Source organism: Bos javanicus, chromosome 1, assembly GCF_032452875.1.
Source record: "Bos javanicus breed banteng chromosome 1, ARS-OSU_banteng_1.0, whole genome shotgun sequence".
NCBI lineage: Eukaryota > Metazoa > Chordata > Mammalia > Artiodactyla > Bovidae > Bos > Bos javanicus.
Window position 1 is genome coordinate 156,372,679 of NC_083868.1, and position 19,044 is coordinate 156,391,722.

The 19,044-nt window shown below is 41.8% G+C and overlaps 1 protein-coding gene across 1 annotated transcript in view; it reads left to right on the forward strand.

Annotated features, from left to right (window-relative positions):
* Positions 1-19,044, forward strand: part of KCNH8 (potassium voltage-gated channel subfamily H member 8) — a 492,242-nt gene that overhangs the window by 166,119 nt on the left and 307,079 nt on the right. Inside the window, exon 2 of the mRNA XM_061425381.1 lies at positions 11,119-11,352. Coding sequence (XP_061281365.1) covers positions 11,119-11,352 — 234 coding nt within the window. The remainder of the gene's footprint in view (positions 1-11,118; positions 11,353-19,044) is intronic.

The following is a 19,044-nucleotide window of genomic DNA, read 5'->3' on the forward strand; positions in this document are numbered from 1 at the left end:
TCAGTTCAGTTCAATCACTCAGTCGTGTCCAACTCTTTGCGACCCCATGAATCGCAGCACGCCAGGCCTCCCTGTCCATCACCAACTCCCGGAGTTCACTCAGACTCACATCCATCGAGTCAGTGATGCCATTCAGCCATCTCATCCTCTGGCGTCCCCTTCTCCTCTTGCCCCCAATCCCTCCCAACATCAGAGTCTTTTCCAATGAGTCAACTCTTCGAATGAGTTGGCCAAAGTACTGGAGTTTCAGCTTTAGCATCAGTCCTTCCAATGAACACCCAGGGCTGCTCTCCTGTAGAATGGACTGGTTGGATGTCCTTGCAGTCCAAGGGAGTCTCAAGAGTCTTCTCCAACACCCCAGTTCAAAAGCATCAATTCTTCAGCGCTCAGCCTTCTTCACAGTCCAACTCTCACATCCATACCTAACCACTGGAAAAACCATAGCCTTGACTAGATAGACCTTGGTTGGCAAAGTAAGGTCTCTGTTTTTGAATATGCTATCTAGGTTGGTCATAAGTTTCCTTCCAAGGAATAAGTGTCTTTTAATTTCATGGCTGCAGTCACCATCTGCAGTGATTTTGGAGCCCCCCAAAATAAAGTCTGACACTGTTTCCACTGTTTCCCCATCTATTTCCCATGAAGTGATGGGACCCAGATGCCATGATCTTTGTTTTCTGAATGTTGAGCTTTAAGCCAACTTTTTCACTCTCCACTTTCACTTTCATTATATGGTCTTATTTTGCCTTTAAATAAATTAAGAAAAGTTTTACAAAAGTATGAAATTTAAACCACAATTAGCTACCTATTTGTTTATTTAAGAGAATAAAATGGCTTCCTCCTCCCCTTTTATTTGCAAAAGCAGGAAAAAAGCTTGACCTTCCCAAGCAGCTCACCTATAGCTCATATTTAATTTGAAGGAAGATAGGTTGGGTGGGCCAGGAATCATGAATGTGAAAATGTAGGAATAATAGATATGCAAATGCAGGGATATTTGCATCATCCTACTTTTTTTCTCTAGGCCCTGTTGGGAGCAAGTCAGCCTCTCCTTACTAGGCTGGTGGCTAAATCAGCATCCTGGGCTAGAAAATTACAAAGTGGCCAGAGAGTCCTTAGTGATTCCCAAATGCTGGATCCATGTGCACAGTTTTCTTTACTAACTGAAAGTGCCTAATGACTTCATTTTGTATTTTGGAGAAAGGGCTTTGTTTAGCATTATTTGACTTTTTATGGGGGGGGGCGGGGCTTAATTGGTTTCCTAATGGAAAATAAAAACTTGTGTTTCTGCTTTACTAAACGGATCATGTCAGGATGAAAACTATGGGCATGAGATTGATTTTTAGGGCAATTCTGATTTATTTTTTATTTTTCATTTATTTGGCTGCATTGGGTTTCACTTGCGGCATGCGGGGTCTTCGTTCCTGCATGAAGGCTCTTAGTTGTGGCATATGAGGTTCACGTCCCTGACCAGGGCCTGAACTCGGGGCCCCTGCACTGGGAGCACGGTGTCTTACCCACTGGACCACCAGGAAGTCCCTGAAATTAGTTTCAAAATAAAGGTGCTGCTTGTAAGTGATTCCCGCTGAGCAATAAAGCAGTAGATTTAGCTAAAATCAGTTACTCTCATGTGGTGTGCTTTAATAAAGACTAATAGGTTTCAAGTTTACTTCACTTATTTAACAAATATTTGTTGAACACCTATTTCGTACCAAATACTGTTCCAGAGGTTGTGACCACATCAATCAAAAAGACAAACCAGCCTCCCTCATATCCCTTGGAGTGTACATTCCAATGTCAGAGCAAGATAATAATCCTAATTTTCAAGAAAGGAAGCAGATTATGTGGAAGACCATTTTGTCTAAAAGATTACTTCTATACCACAAGAACCACAGAAAATGGGGGAGTATTTTAATTTTGTTTCAAATGTATTTGCAGAGAATCAATTGTGGATAAAGTACCACACACATTTTTTACTATTGCCTTTGAGATTTTCTAGTTTCTCATTCCCTCATTCATTTTACTTTTGATGAGTTCTGTCCTCTTGTCTTAATTTAAAAATCCCCGTTTTTCAAAATTGAACTTATTTACTAAATTTTGAGACACAATGCACTTGAAACATTACCACTCATCACTGAAGTTCACACAGCTGAACAATGGAATTTGCACCATTTAACAATAGCTGGGACATGGAAGCAACCTAGGTGTCCACAGACAGATGAAGGGATAAAGAAGAAGTGGTACATGTGCACAGTGGAATATTACTCAGCCGTAAAAAGGAACACGTTTGACTCAGTTCTAATAAGGTGGATGAACCCAGAGCCTATTATGCAGTGATGTGCGTCAGAAAGACCCAGACAAATACCGTGTATCAGCACACAAATATGGATTCTGGGAAGGGGGCACTGATGAGCCTATCTGCAGGGCAGCAGTGGACACGCAGACTCAGAGAGCAGACTGTGGATGCAGGGTGGGGTGGAGGAGACAGTGGGAAGGACGGAGGGAGTCGCGGTGAAACACACGCATCCCCGTATGCAGAATGAGACAACCAGTGGAAATCTGCTGTATGACACAGGGAGCTCAAACCAGTGCGCTGTGAGAACCTAGAGGGGTGGGGTGGGGCGGGAGGTGGGAGGGAGGTTCAAGAGGGAGGGCACGTATGTATTCATGTACCCACGGCTTCTTCGTGTTGATATATGGCAGAAACCAACACAATATTATAAAGCAATTATCCTCCAATTAAAAATAAATAAAATTTTAAAAGAATTATAAAATGGAATTTGCAAAGCTTACCGATGATTTTTCTAATACTGGATTATGATAGTTTACCAAATTTGCTTAGAATTTATTTATCTTTATTAGCTTTTATCTTTGCTTATTAAAAAAAATAAAAAATAAAAAGTTACTACCAAAACCACATACAATTAACACTTTATATACCAAATCAAAAAACTCTAGGCATGGAAATATTGATTAGACGAGAATACACTAAAATGTTAGAAAATTTAAAATTTCTTGATCTTGGTTCTTTTACGTCATCAGGATAACTGTTTTTTTATCAAGTTATTTTTATTTAGCCATTCACATGAATGGTTAAATATATTTTCAGATGTTTTAAATAGGTATTCCTGCATATAGCACAAAATTCCAACATTATAAAGGGAATATGGGGCTTCTCTGACAGTCCGGTTGTTAAGACTCCACTCACCCAAGGCAGGGTTCCCGAGTGCAATCCGTGGTTGGGGAATTAACATCCTGCATGTCGTGGCCAAAAAGGAAGAGAAAGGGTGGGGAGAGCATATGATGAAAATCACCCTCCTTTCTGGTTTTTTGTCCTCAGTCACTCAGCTACCCTCCTCCAGTCATTTACTGTCATGAGGTTCTTCTAGATCATTCGAGTGATATTCTAAAGGAGCTTCTCAAACTCTATAATGTGCATATGAATCTTGTTAAAATATAGATTCTTATCCAGGGGGTTTGCTGAAGCTTGAGAGTCTCCATTTCTCAGAAGCTCCCACGGGAGGCTGCTAGCTTCAGTGGTGGCATGTTCCTCTCTATCTGCCTCTGTGTTTATTGGCCTTAAGAGAGCAAGATGTCCTCACACACAAACAGAACTTTCTGCTTCCTACCAGGACTTCAGCCCTAGGGTTCCAGCTTTGAGCTTTGCATTGTTACAGAGTTCTTTCCTAATCTTTGTCTGAAGCGATCATTTATACAGTATTTTAAAAATCCAGTTGCAAATGAAGGATGGAAGGTAGCAATGTAACCATTTGAAGCACACTGCTAGGTGATGTGAAAATGGTAACGACTGTGAGAACCCCTCTTTGCAAATTTTTCATCTTTTTTAAAAAATAAGGTTAGAAAAAGTTCTCAGTTCCAAGCAACCTTCTACATTTAGGCAGAGGACTCACTGAGAACTTTAGCTTGTAGCCAGTACCAGTCATCTGATGAGGATGTCATCATACTTGGAAATGATACAATTAAGCTCCCTGAAAGCAATATAAAGTGCAAAGATCATTTAAATATTTTAAAGTCGTAGATGTTCATATTCTCTGTGCCTGGGTAGTCTCTAGCGACATTCTGATCAATATCACAAGGGATAAAGATGTTGTTTTGATTGGGCCTGTATGTAAATGCAATTCAGAAAGCTTGGGGGGAACTCATAAAAGAAAATTAAAATTTCATGCGAGTTTCTTCCCCTCTGCAAGAAAATGCAGGCTTACAGGATTCAGATTTGCCTGTCTGTGCTGTCTGCAGAGTATGTTCATATGATACTTGCTAACATAACATAAGATTTGGTTTTAAAAGAGAACCGATATCAGAGATACTTTTCAGAAATAAAGGTTTGGACCATCAAAGTCTCAATTTCTGTGTTTTGGGCAGGAACAGCCACGGGGGACAAACTTCTCTTTGATCAGACAGTGTCTGTAGCGTTTCCTCTGCTGTGACTGGCTCCAGGGTCTGCATGTGGAGCCTTCTCAGACTTGGTGCTGAGCTGCTTGTCCTGAAGGACCTGAGGCTGTGAGGGGAGACTGATTTGGCTTCTCTTGAGCACGTCTACCTCCAGTTGTGATTCTCAGACCTAGGCCATGTAGAGGTGTACTAAATGGTACACAGAGTTACAGAAAAAAAGCAGCAGCTCCTCCTGAAGTTTCAGTTGAATTAAAGATTTGGCAGGTCAAGTTATTAAAAGTTCTATTATGTTAAAACATAAAAACACTCAAGCATAAATACACAACACAGTAGAATGCAAAATTCTGATGGATTTTAAGTTAAACATGAGATTTCAGTAGACAAAGATCCATCTAGTCAAGGCTATGGTTTTTCCAGGGGTCATATATCGATGTGAGAGTTGGACTAGAAAGAAAGCTGAGTGCCGAAGAATTGATGCTTTTGAACTGTGGTGTTGGAGAAGACTCTTGAGAGTCCCTTGGACTGCAAGGAGATTTAACCAGTCCATCCTAAAGGAAATCAGTCCTGAGTGTTGATTGGAAGGACTGATGTTGAAGCTGAAGCTCCAATACTTTGGCCACCTGATGTGAAGAGCTGACTCATTGGGAAAGACCCTGATGCTGGGAAAGATTGAGGGCAGGAAGAGAAGGGGACGACAGAGGATGAGATGGTTGGATGGCATCACCGACTCAATGGACATGAGTTTGGGTAAACTCCAGGAGTTGGTGATGGACAGGGAGGCCTGGTGTGCTGCAGTCCGTGGGGTCCCAAAGAGTTGGACACAACTGAGCAACTGAACTGAACTGAGATTTCAAAACAATATCAAGATTAGATCAGTGACTCCAGGCCCCTGGGAATACGTACTTAGTGGCTTTGGCCAGTAGAAGGCTATTTCAATCGGCGAATTTTAGAAGTACTGTGATGTACACAAAGAGGTCAGAAACCAGATCATTTGAATGGTGACATTTCTTCGTCTCCTAAAGGGCTCTGGAGTGAGCCTGCGCAGAATACTTTGGAGCCAAGGAAGTTGTTGCCATGTTTTTGAAGTGCTGGCTTTCTGAAGGAGACAAGGAAGTGACATAAAGGTTGCTGAGAGATCCAGACTGGTTTAGGAGATGTCACCAATGAACTTTTAATAAATGATCTCTGTAGAGAAAAATCTGTGACTCCGAGCTCTTTGTAGACTGAAGAGGCAAAAATGTTTTTCTAGAATTAACCCATTTCTACTGGAAGTAGAGAATAAGTCACTTCTTTATAGAAAGTATCCTTGGTAGTAAATATCACAGAGACTGGGCTTTAATCCCTTCCTCAAACCTTGGAATGGACACCAAAGTTATCTAGGTCTCAGTGTTCTCATCTAGGGAATGGGCCAAGTATGAGGATGAGAGGAGTTAGTAGTGGACTAGTGTTTGCCTTCTTCTCTTCTATTCCCTTCTATATTCTTCCTCCCTGTGGGCCTGGGAGTCTACAATGAATAGCACATCTCCATTGGAATGGGAAGCTGGTACCTACACTAGGGACTTGGGGAAATGACCCGGGTCTCCACCAGCCCTGAAATTCCCTCTGATGATACATGAAAGCTTTTGGCTAAGGAGGCATTTAGGGAAATAATCAACTACCTACAATGTAAGCACGTTTAGATCCTACTGTTTACTGGCACTCTACTGAATTTACACAAAAGGATGACCTGGAAATAAGCAGAAGAAAGCTGTGTGACATGTAGATGCATATCACATATGCATAGTTGATTCTTCAAAAGGTTAAATACCCTTGGCATATGTATGGTTAGTGATATACGTGTGATGGGTTGATAATCATTATGGCAGTGGCTTTGTTTTACGTAATTCTAAGGTAAATGTCACACTTCTTTGGAGATTCCAGGACTGGTATTCAGAAGAACATCTATTTCTCAGCAGATCACTGGGTAGGAGCTACTCTTTCCCAAACAAGACTATTCATGTCGCTAGTACACTGGGCTGTATGAGGCGCCGACTGCCACTGAATTCTCTTTGGAATTGAAATGCAATTACATATTGAGAACAAGCACTAAATATAACAGAAAAGGCCAAATACCTGAGTTTTTTTTTTTTTTTTTTTGCTTTGTATTTGAGGAGTATTTGCAAGGAGAATTAACTTGCAAGGTGAACACACCATAATCCTTAATTCAAATGCACTGATCAGGCAATTGGTTGAATACTTTAGTGGCTTTTTTCAGAAGCTTATTGTAGCTCTGAAACACTGATCTTTTCTTGTGTTCATAAGCAATTGTAAAGATGCTAAGGAGATTAATAAAAGAAGCAAGTCACTAAAATTATATAGAATGAAATCCCATATTAATGCCCTAAGAATATAGAATGAATACCATAATACATGAGTATAGAATGAAATACCATAATACATGCCATAAGAACTGGAAAAAACAAGCCATATATTGCATGAGGCAAAAATTATGTAACTGGGAGTGCTGAAGTTCATGGGGTCTCACAGAGTCGGACACGACTGACTGACTGAACTTAAATGGGAATTATAATTACAAAAGTTCAAGTTGTAGTCTTCTTCTGGAAGGATGGAAATACAGTTTGGTTGGTGCTCACAGGGGTTTTCACTAGATGAATGATCTGTAGGTGCTTAGTGTTGTTGTAAATACTGTTATAAACCTTTTTTTAGATGTGTTACATTTCCTAACTTTTAAAAATGGAAAAAACAAAACAACAAAATGCAGTGAAGGGAAAGCACAAATTAAGTAAAAAAACGAACAATATAATACAGTAATTATCATAAAAGTTGGTGGCTCTCAGGTTGGTGGATGTATCTTCTTATTGTACTTGTACAAAATTTAAATACATGCTCTGTGCAAGACACAACTCTAAAGTACAAGTCCCTACAAGGATCAAAAGTAGAAAGATGAGAAAAGGTATACCTGATAAATACCAACAAAAGCAAGCTGTTGTGGCTATTTAAATCGTGAGAGGGGCTTCCCAAATGGCTCAGTGCAAAGAATCCGCCTGCCACGCAGGAGACACTGGTTTGATCCGAGGAGCCTGGTGGGCTACAGTCCACAGGGTCGCAAAGAGTCGGACACGACTTAGCGAGTAAACAGCAACAGCAACAGAAATCATGGGAGACGGGAGTTAGGACAGAATGGAACGTTGGTTCTCTCTGTCTCCAGTTCCTTTCGCCATTCCTCCTTTGAGCTGCTCATCCAGGCATCCGCTCTGACCTCCCAGAACTTCTGATAATTATCCCCACCTACTTTTGTCTTATTCCTAGCTAACCACTTTTAAAGCCCAGGATTTTCACTTTCTCAACCCTCATAGTACTTATCTGTGTGCCACTGATTTGGTGCTTATCATACTCTGTGTTTTAATGTTATTGATATTCATGCATTTCTTTAATTAAGTTGTAACATCCTGAAGCTAGAGACCATAACTTGAAGTGAAGTGAAGTCGCTCAGTCGTGTCTGACTCTTTGAGACCCCATGGACTGTAGCCTACTACGCTCCTCCGTCCATGGGATTTTCCAGGCAAGAGTACTGGAGTGGGTTGCCATTTCCTTCTCCAGAGGCTCTTCCTGACCCAGGGATCGAACACAGGTCTCCCGCACTGTAGGCAGATGCTTTACCGTCTGAGCCACAGGGGAAGTCCATAGAGACTATAACTTATTCATCTTTTAGCCTCCTCTGTCAGCTCACCCTAGGACCTGCCATATGGTAGACCTTGTCACCTGGTCTATAGTAGAAAGTCAACATGTCACTGGTCCACTGAAAAATGACTTCTAAAAAACACATTAAAAGCTCTTTCAGGACGTTTGAGTACTTTGCCAATGCAATGAATTTACATTTTCTTTTTTTTTTATTTTATTTTATTTTTAAACTTTACATAATTGTATTAGTTTTGCCAAATATCAAAATGAATCCACCACAGGTATACATGTGTTCCCCATCCTGAACCCTCCTCCCTCCTCCCTCCCCATACCATCCCTCTGGGTCGTCCCAGTGCACTAGCCCAAAGAATTTACATTTTCTAAGCAAGTTCTCAGCCAGAGTTTTAGAATGGAGGGAGAAAGAGATGCTAAAGCTCAGAGTTACAAAGAACTGTGCAGAGTTGGTGAGACCAAGACCATCGCCTCAGCAAGAGGGCGCCCCCCCAGACCCTGCTGGGAACTCCCATGGGCACATGGCTGATCTTTAAGGGCAGGGACGGCACCTGTCAATAAAATACTTTTTTGCCTCTGCAGCTTGAACAAAGTCCAGCACACAGTACACCATCAACAGATGCATTTGCAAAGTGTGAGAGAATTAAATAGTGGTCTTGGATAATTTAACTCACTGCTCCGAGCTCAAAGCATGTACCCTTGAAGGGTTCCCAGTGTGATGTAAGCTCCAGTTCTCTGCACAGGCAGAGGGTGGCTGGGCAGGTGGAGGGGTCAGCCTGGCCCAGGCAGGATGCGGGTGTTAGCATGTGGATTTGCACTCTGGGCTGAGGCTGATTGGAGGACAGCTGAGGAGCATGTGTTCGGCTCTGCCAGCTATTGGGGGTCTCCGTAAACGTTTTAACAAGATGGGAAAGCCCATGGGGTACATCTTCAGTGCTTGTCCTGCTGGCTACCCAGAAGTAGCTGGGATTCCTCTTTTCTCATGGCATACAACATATGATGTCTGCTGCAAACCTCTTTTAAACATCCTAGTTTTTGAATAAGCAATACATAGAACATACGGTATAAAATTCAAGGGAATATGACAAAAATAAGTATTCTTATCACCTTTGCCCATGGTTACCTTCCCTAAAGACATCTGCAGTTACCGTTTATCCGACTTGGTTTTAGATAAACACAAACATTTCCTATTTGGGGATACAGGCAAACGTTTATGGGCTTCGCAGGTGGCTCAGTGGTAAAGAATCCACCTGCCAATGCAGGAAACGCTGGAGACATGGGTTTGATCGCTGGGTCGGGAAGACGCCCTGGAGTAGGAAATGCAACCTACTCCATTATTCTTACCTGGGAAAATCCCATGGACAGAGGAGCCTGGTGGGCTATAGTCTATGGGATTGCAAAGAGTCAGACACAGCGAATCACACATGCATGCATAGATATGCATGATTATACGGGCTTATATATTTTCTGTCAAATGACATATTATACCAAATCATGATTTTTTCATTTAACAATGTATGCTGTAGTTCTTTCCATTTTTCTTTTTCTAATCTTTAAAATCCCAGCCTCTGAGACACTGACAATGTTCAACTATAGTGTCATGAATCAATGAAAGAGTGATTTCATAACAGTCTCTAATTCATTCTGAACCTGAAATTCACCCACCAACACATTTTCTCCATGCCTTAAACATCATCTCCAATATGCATCTTTTTGTCTGTAAACATCCCTCTGATTTAATCTCAAAAAACTTGAACCTTCCCTGAATACTGCCTTGTGGGCGCTCCTTCAGGAGTTCTCTCTGAGTACCTAACGATTGTGTGCTGTTTGTCCTACCGCTTTACTCTTTTATCTGTTAATATAACAGCTGTAAGATGTGAATGATACTCGTTTTAAATTACTTTTTGGTGGAGCATAATTGTTTTGCAGTGCTGTGTTGGTTTCTGCTGTTCAGTGAAATCGGTCAGTTATATGTATATATCCGTCCCCTCTTTTCTGGATTTCCTTCCCATTTAGGTCACCGCAGAGCCCTGAATAGGGCTCCCTGTGCCGCACAGTAGGGTCTCATTAGCTATCTATTTTATCCACAGTAGTGTATATATGGAAAGAGCGAATGATCCTCTTAACAATGGTTTTTATTGAGTACTTATTTGTGCCAGACATTATATTAATATTTCTCACAAATCCCTAGAGCATACCTGTAAAGTAAGCAACAGTATCAGTCTCACAGCCCACCAGTCAGTGTCCCCCACTTGCCAGCCCAATCCACGGATTAGCTCCCCCCACCCGCCCAATCCGCAGATCAGTGCCCCCCACCCACCCCCCCAATCCATGGATCAGTGCACCCCACCCGCCCAATCCACCAATCAGCGCACCCCACCCGCCCAATCTACCAATCAGTGCCCCCCCACCCATCCAATCCACCTATCAGCGCACCCCACCTGCCCAATCCACCAATCAGCGCCCCCCACCCGCTCGCCCAATCCACAGATCAGTGCCCAGTTGCTCATAGCTGTAAACCTCTTTCTGTCTCACCCTTTATTGCCTCCCTTATTTCTTACTGCCCTGCCCACTTCCTCACTTCCTGGAATCACCAACCACGTGAAATACTGACACTCATCCTTGTCTCAGAGTCTGCTTTTAGGGAAATCAAACCTAAGGACACTGGGTTTAGAATGTGAATCATCTGTTTATCAATTGGCAGACTCAAGCTGTCAACCAGAATCCATGTTCAGAAACACCAACCCTTCCTGCTACCTAGATGGTAAATGCCTCAAAGCAGGCTAAGAAATACTCTGTTTTTAACATGGTGGGTTTCAAGTGCAAGCGGAAGTTGACGCTAACGCACACTTCTGCAGGTCAATGCCGTTTTATGTTCTGGGGTGCCTCCTTTCTTCCCCAGCACATCAGGACATGCACTTTAGGTACCGGTAGCTAAATATATGTGCTCATCATTCCTTACTGTGAAGTTCTCACGCTTGTTTACCTGCTGACTGTCTTCTCCTTGGTGGTCTGCAGATAGCAACTTCATCCTCGCCAACGCCCAGGTGGCCAAGGGTTTCCCCATCGTCTACTGTTCGGATGGCTTCTGTGAGCTCGCCGGATTTGCCCGAACAGAAGTCATGCAGAAGAGTTGCAGCTGCAAATTCCTGTTCGGAGTTGAAACTAATGAACAACTGATGCTTCAAATAGAAAAGTCCTTGGAGGAAAAAACAGAATTCAAAGGAGAAATTATGTTCTATAAGAAGAACGGTGAGTTGACCTCCTTTGTTGGGGGCTCCTTGGACAGTGGTGAAACATCACGGTCTTTCAACTGCCATTGGTGTGATTGCTCCGTAACTCCCATTAAGGCTTAATGATCTTAGAGCATAAACTACTTGAAAATTTAGAAAACTTATAGTTATACAAAATCAACATATTAACTGAGTTAATATATATTAAAATAGAGTGTATTACTCTTATGTTGTGGTCATACTTAAGATATATATCAGATATGATGGTTGTTAATATAGTAACAGATGATCTTCTATCCAGAGATAGTTTTCCATCTTAAAGAACACTTAAAAAGTATTGAGTCACTAGGGACGGAGATTCAAATGTCTGCTAGCATAAACACTAATTGAAAGGACATGAGTGTAGGTATTTTCTTTTCCGGTTTCCTGACCACAAAGCCTTTCTCCCCATTCTTAAATTCTGGAGACAGAGTGAGAAAACACAGTGTCTCAGGGTGGGAGTGAATGTGCCTGGACTCAAAACTGCCACTGGGGAAATACCAAGTGTTTTTATGGGTGTGGCTTTGTGACGGTCTCCTAAATGAGGAAGTATCTAGGGACGGGTATGGCTTCTATTCCCTCCTGCGTGGCTCTAGCTATCATTATCCTGCGGTAGGGGGAGTGAATCCAGGAGGCGTCATATTGGAGAAAAGCCAAATCAAAGCTGAGAGCAAACCGTGTCTTCCAGTTTCTAAAATTCTCTGTCTTTAATAGTTTTCCTTTGAGTACCATAGCCCCCTGGGTTTTATTTCTCTGGGCACATGACCGTCAAGCTAAAGAAAATGTTCCCCAGCCTTCTTTGCAGTTAGCTTGGCATGTTGCAGGGTTCCTGCAACGACGTGAAAGAAGAATGACTTATGCAGTATCTGAGTAAACTCCCTAAAAAGTGAAGTTGTTTGCTCTGTAGTCTCTCTTATCCTTTCCTGTGGTGTTGTGGACTGAATTATGTCTCTTTAAATTGCATATATCAAAGCCCTAATCCTGTAAAGCAATCATCAATCAATTAAAAAGAAACATACATTTTTAAAAAAGCCCTAATCCCTGATGTGGCTGTAGAGATAGGGCCTTTAAAGATATAATTAAGGTTAAGTGAGGTCCAAAGGATGGGGTCGTAGTCCAACATGACTGGTGTCCTTCTATGAAGAGGAAGAGACGTCAGGAGTGTGTGTACGTAGAGGAAAAGTCGTGTGGAAACCCAGCCGTAAGGTAGCTGTCTACAAGCCAAGGAGAGAGGCCTCACCCTGATCTGGGAAGTCCAGCCTCTGTCTGGAACTATGAGAAAATAAAGTTTGTCGTTAAGTCACCCCGTTTGTGGTATTTTGTTATGACAACCCCGGTAAGCGCCTACATAAGGGTCGGGATGTTCAGGCAAGGCTGGAAAGCCAGGTTTGACTGTCGAGGATGGCAGCATGGACGAATGCAGAGCAGCGGCAGGTCAGGAGGCTGCGTGTGGCTACAGGCCCACCTTCCCGTCCTAGACAAAGACAGATCTGCTCCATCTGGTTTGAGTCACTCTCTTCTTAGGTCTTTTTTTTACAACGTTTAAATTGTACTCTAATTCAAGGTTTCCCAGCCTTGGCATTGTCAACACTGTCAACAAAGTGATTCTTTGTCGTGGGGTTTGTCCTGGGCATTGTGGACAATTAGCATCATCTCAGGCCTCTTTAACACTCAATGTTGGGGTCATTTTTAGGAGATTTTGGAACCTGAACGTAGAACTTCATCCCCTTTTCAGAGTTATTTATCCTTGGAGGACGTTCCTCGAGGGTGTGAAATTTGGATGCACGGTGGTCGTGAAGTGTTGGCGAGCACTCCTCTGGGAGGAGTAGGAGACCCGATTCTCTGGCACCAGCAAGAAGGCCCAGGCCATTGTGTGCTTCTCAGTGTCAGCAGATCAGGCCTGCATTGCACATATGATAAAGCAGAAGCCTTCTAGCTCCCTCTAACTATGCCACAATCCTTGGAGAGAGGGCCTGAGATGAAAGAAAGTGGAGGCCATCCTGAGAATGCAGACTGGTAGGGAGTGGTAAAACTGCCATCCGGTGAACAAACAGACAAGGAAAAGCTTCTTCTGAAGTATCTGCTGACTGCAGACTTGCCTTTCTTAAGATAGGTGCCTTGTACTGGTCTCTGCAAATCCACTTGTTTCTTCCTTTTTACACCTTCTCACAATATCCGAATGGGACACCTCTGAGAAAGGTTTAGGCTGAGGAGGAGAAGGTGGCAAGGCCAAAAGATGGAGACCTTAGAGGCCAGATGTGTGGAAACATAGAGCTCAGGTGGGAGTGAACCCCCAGCAGGGTTTCCTGAACCTGCTTTGTCATAAAAATGCCCACTGCTCTTGGACCTCTTTGGATGCAACACTTTAAAGGACCAAGAAAGAATAAAGGTTTTACAAAATAAGAAATAATTAAGAAGGATAGCTAGTTTCACAGATAAACATAATACACAGAAGTTTCTCTGGCTAACATAGAGCCGTGTTTTATACGTTTATGTGCAGGAGCTAACGTTGCTCGTTACTGTCCTCCCTCTAAACTCCCTAGGTTCTGCCTATGTACCAGAAATAGTGCCACTAGGACGTCTTCTCATAAAGCTGCCCGCTTTGCTTCTGCTGATACGCAAAAGGCATCACCGTGGCTGATCAGATGTGTGGGTGCGCTAACCCGGGAGACCATTTTGTCAAGTTGATGCTTATCCTCTCCTTGTTTTTTTTTAATATCAGAGATAGTTATACCTGTGTGGTTCCCTCCTTTTCGTACACACAGCATACTTTGCGCCCTGTTCTGTAACTTGCAGAACAATATCCTTTACAATGGCGTGTACCTTGCAGAACAACACATGCTGAGTGGCAGTCACCCATTCTTTTCTCAGCACTCCATCCTATGGATCCATCATAGGAGAACGTAGTATTACATAGTAGGACATCATATGCATCCGTCCTAGTCAGTTACAGCCTTACATCCTGTGGATCCATCATAGGACTACAGAGTATTACATAGTAGGACATCATACGCATCCGTCCTAGTTACAGCATTACGTCATTTGGGCCCATCATCATAGTATTACATAGTAGGACATCATATGGCTCCATCTTACTCTCTCACAGTTGTCCGTCACGTGGATCCATCACAGTATCACTTGGTCAATTCAATAAATCCCCTACAGATTATTTGTGTTCACTCCAGAATGTGATCTCTTTTCTTTGCTATGTCTCTTTGAAGTACTGCTGTTGTTATTTGGAAAGTTTTGGGGTTTTTTTCCAAGTTATTTTTATATAAGATGTTTATGTTATACAGTCCCACTTTTTAAAGATTTTTCCTCGTTTCCTATCATAAGAACTGTTATATCAGTATCACCAGGAGCCACTTCTCCCTGCTCTTCTCCCCACTCGCTAACTGAAAGGGATGTACTATCAGTACCACCTGATGTTAAGTCTGTAGGATGCACAGCACTCGCCGTCTGCTTACCTTGTTGTCTGCGTGCCTCCCCTCTCCTCTCTTCCGCAGTTATATTTACATTGTCAGAGCGTTCAGTACAACTTCATGCACTTTGTCACACCTATCTGTCTTCATTCAGCCTTAATGCTACAGTGAAATATGCTTCATGATCACCATAGATTCCGTTCTACAGTGTCTCTGATCATGTCATGGGTATCAGAAGCTTATTCTCCGAGCCGTCTCAGGAAGAGCACATGGAAACTGTTTCCCTGAACTCTTGCGTGTAATAACAGTATGACCGTGGTCTTTCGTACTTGTAGACCAGTTTGCTGAAAATTAAACCTTTCGTTTGTGTTTTATTCACTTTACCATCTCAATTGTGTTTATTCTCATGGACTTGCATAGAGTATTGTTTTACTCTAAAACTGCTGCTAATTAAGTGAGTTGGGGTTTTGTCCTGGATGTTCAAGTAATTATTTCATTATTTCATTTCATTTCCTGTCATTTCATTTTGTTTCTTCATTTTATTTTATTTTAGTCTAACAGTTGTACTAGAATATATCTTGGCATAGGCTAGGGTCAGCATATTTTTTCTATGAAGAATTAGAGAGTAAGTATTATGCATATTATGAATTTTATAGTCCATACAGCCTGTGTTGCAAGTACCCATCTATGTCATCATAGTCTGAAAACAACCCTAGAAAATATATAAATGAATACGTGTTACTGTCTTCCAATAAAGATTTTATTTACAAACATAGGAAGTGGGCTGGATTTAGCCTACGGCCAGGTTACTGATAGCTGATATAGAATTCTGAGGGTCAGATTCTTCTCTCCTGATGTGTGATATGCTCTATAGTGTTTAAGTCCCTTTTACCTGGACATTTTTCTGGGATTTTAATCATCACTGATCTGTCTTCCTGCTTTGATTTTCCTCTTTACGATTACTTATTACATGGTGTTGGATCCTTGCCTGTCCTCTGTACATATTATTTTCTTTCTCTTTTTAATTTTTCTTTTTCATTGTTTTTACTTGTGCAGTGTATTTTCTTTCCTTTCCTTTTGTGGTGTATCTATTCACACTGTATTTCTTCTCTTTAAGTCTTTAGTTATTTGTCTTTTCATTTATGTCCCCTCCTGAGCTCAGTTAGCTCATATTATTTCTATCATTCTTTTGCCTACTGTCTTAGTTAGGGCTTCCATCACAAACCACAGACTGGGTTTCTTAAACAACAGAAATTTATTTTCTTACAATTCTGGAGGCTAGAAGCCGCGAATCAAGGTGTTGGATGGGTTGGTTTCTTCTGAAGCCTCTTTCCGTGGCTTAGAGGTGGCCGTTTCCTCCTCTCTCTGTCTTCCTGTGGTCGTCCCTTTGTGTGTCTTTGTTCCAATCTCCTCTTCTTGTAAGGACACCAGTCAGATTGGAGCCCACCTTATGACTTCAATTCAAATTAGTTATGTCTTTACAGACCCCATCTCCAAATACAGTCATGTTTTGCGATAATGGGGATTCGGGCTTCAACATATGGATTTTGAAGACGTAGAATTCGTCCTCTAGTAATTGTATTCCTGGGCTTTTCTAAATCAGTGTAAGCTATTCATGCTGTTGTTTCATGCATAGCACACACCGATTCAGTTATTTTCCTTAATTGCCTCTTACTTTTGAAAATTGCTTCTTTAAATTCCCTTTTACTTTTGAAATAGTTAGGCTTTGTGTGCCTATGGAATATTTTGGGTGTCTTGACTTTTTGTGGCAATGAATGAAATGGCATCCCACTCCAGTCTTCTTGCCTGGAGAACTCCAAGGACAGAGGAGCCTGGCAGGCTACGGTCCATGGGGTCACAAAGAGTCAGAGGTAACTGAGCGACTGTCACTCACTCGCTCTGATTTTCTGCATCTGTATTCAAATAAGCTTCTCTTCATCTCTTCTTTCATCCTGTTCTGCTGTCATGCTTGAATAAGATGCGTTCTTCTCACCTTTAAGAATATTGGAAATAGAGGTGTGCCGGGAAAACACCCCTAACTCTGCAGCTCCGTTGCCATTCCCCCAAAGTTCTCGTGTCGATGCCTTCCCCATCCAGCTGCAGTTTTTGCTACTTTCTGAGCCAGGTCTGCTTTCCTAGTCAGGGCCTCTTTCACAGTGTTATTTGATTTTCCTGCTCTGACCAAGTAAAGCTCAGGTTCCAACACTTTATCCTCAGTATATTAATAGTTCCATACCTTGGTGAATTCTATACATCCAACAAAAACTTTCTGCTGAATTTTCTGAAAGCGCTGAATGCTCAGACAACTCCCACACCATGCTATCTTTCTGTAACCCATTTTTACTCATCTTCAAACGGGACTGGGAAGCTCTCTGCTAGTTTTAATTGTCCTCAGATCTGTGTGTGGAGCCCTCTACTTCCAGAGGATTTCTGCTTTGGGGAGTCGGTACCTGTTGACAGATTATGAGGTCCCACACTCTAGAGCTATTATGAGCCTTCTTTTTTACCTTCTTTTTTTCTTCCTCATAAGGCTGCTCTTCCTGCAAGGGTCAAGCTTCTTGGCTGGTGTTGCCCATCATCCTGTGTTCTCAGTTTTATGGGGACACACTGTTGTATATATATTTTGAGGATTTCTGATTTTACTATCTTAGTTACTTTAATTTTGTGAAAGGATTGGAGAAATTTCAAAACCAATGTTTCCATTACCACTGCTGTATTTTTAAAATATCTCTTTAGATAAAGTATAATTGCTTTGGGTATATAAGCTCTTTTTTTTTTTTTTTTTTTTTTAATTATTTCCTTTTCCTTTCTTTCTCTCCAAATTTCTGTTTCCATGGTTGGAATGTGAGGAGCTTATCTGAACTCGAGGCATACTATAGAAAGGGTCCCCCTAACTGCTTGTAAATTCCTTGTTTCATGCCTGGCCCATCTGTCTGATGCTCTCTTTTTAGTGTTTACAGCTGCAAATTATGGCTGGTGGTGAGCCCGACATGACTTCACCCTCCCTTTGCTCTTGAAACCACAGTAGATCTCTCTCCATTTTTGCCTCCCCTTTCATCACGCCACGAATCAAAGCCTTTATTATTGTTCTCTACACTCATATTGCTAGACTTGGGAGGCTTAGAGATACTTCAGGTAAGCCCTCCCATCCTTCACACGTGGAAGCAAGTAGAGCCTCCAAGTACACATCCTTAAAACTGTCTTGTTTCCTCGAAAGTAGGCATCAGGCACTCTCATGCTGGGAGACAGACAGCCTGGCAATCAGCTTCTCTCAAGAGTCCCAGAGAGAAGGTAAATGGTCTCTCTGCCTTCAGTGTTTACAAAAAACTATTGAAACACTATTGGACATAAGATTGTCTACAAGGATGTATTGTACAACAAGGGGAATATAGCTAATATTTTGTAATAACTGTAAATAGAAAGTAACCTCAAAATGTATTAAAAAATAAAATTTTAATAAAAGAAAAAATAAAATAATAAGAAAACTACACAGACACCACTTTTCCCAGGCTTAAACTGTGGAAACTCACAGACAGGAGATTAACTCTGCCTCTTCTCCTTGCTCACAATCCCTCCAGCTGAGGATGGACCGGCTGGGAGGTTATGTTGTCTTCACCTTCTTCCAGACTTTAGTTTCTTGGCTAAATGTTAATGGTGGAAAATTACATCATCTCTGTGTCATGGAGGATCATCATGTTTGAATCTATAAACCCCAACCTTAAGATGTGTATCTTAGCATATCTCCTCTGCAGAACGTTTATCTTTCAGGCCTATTTTTACATTAAGTAGACTCAACAGGAAGAGAAATGCTGTGAGACAACAAAGATTTGAGAAGAAAATTAAAATGATACAGTTAATTTTGTAAAAATATTATCCTGATATGTTAGTTTGCTAGGGCTATCATAACAAAGGACCACAAAATGAGTGGCTTAAACAGCAGAAGCTTGTCTAGAATTCTGAGACCAAGGGGTCAGGTGGGGTGCTTTCTCCTGAGGACGAAGAGGAAGAATCTGTCCTGTACCTCTCCCTTAGCTCCTCATGGTTTTCTGGCATGCTTTGGTGTTCTTTACTCTGTAGAAGCATTGCCCTGATCTCTGCTCTCGTCTCCCCACACTATCCTCCCTGCCTGGGTGGCTGTGTCCAGATTTTCCCACGTTAACATGACATCAGTCTTATTGGATTAGTGCCCATCCTAATGACTTCATCTTGTCTCCATAGTAACGCTGTGTCCAAATAAGGTTACATTTTGA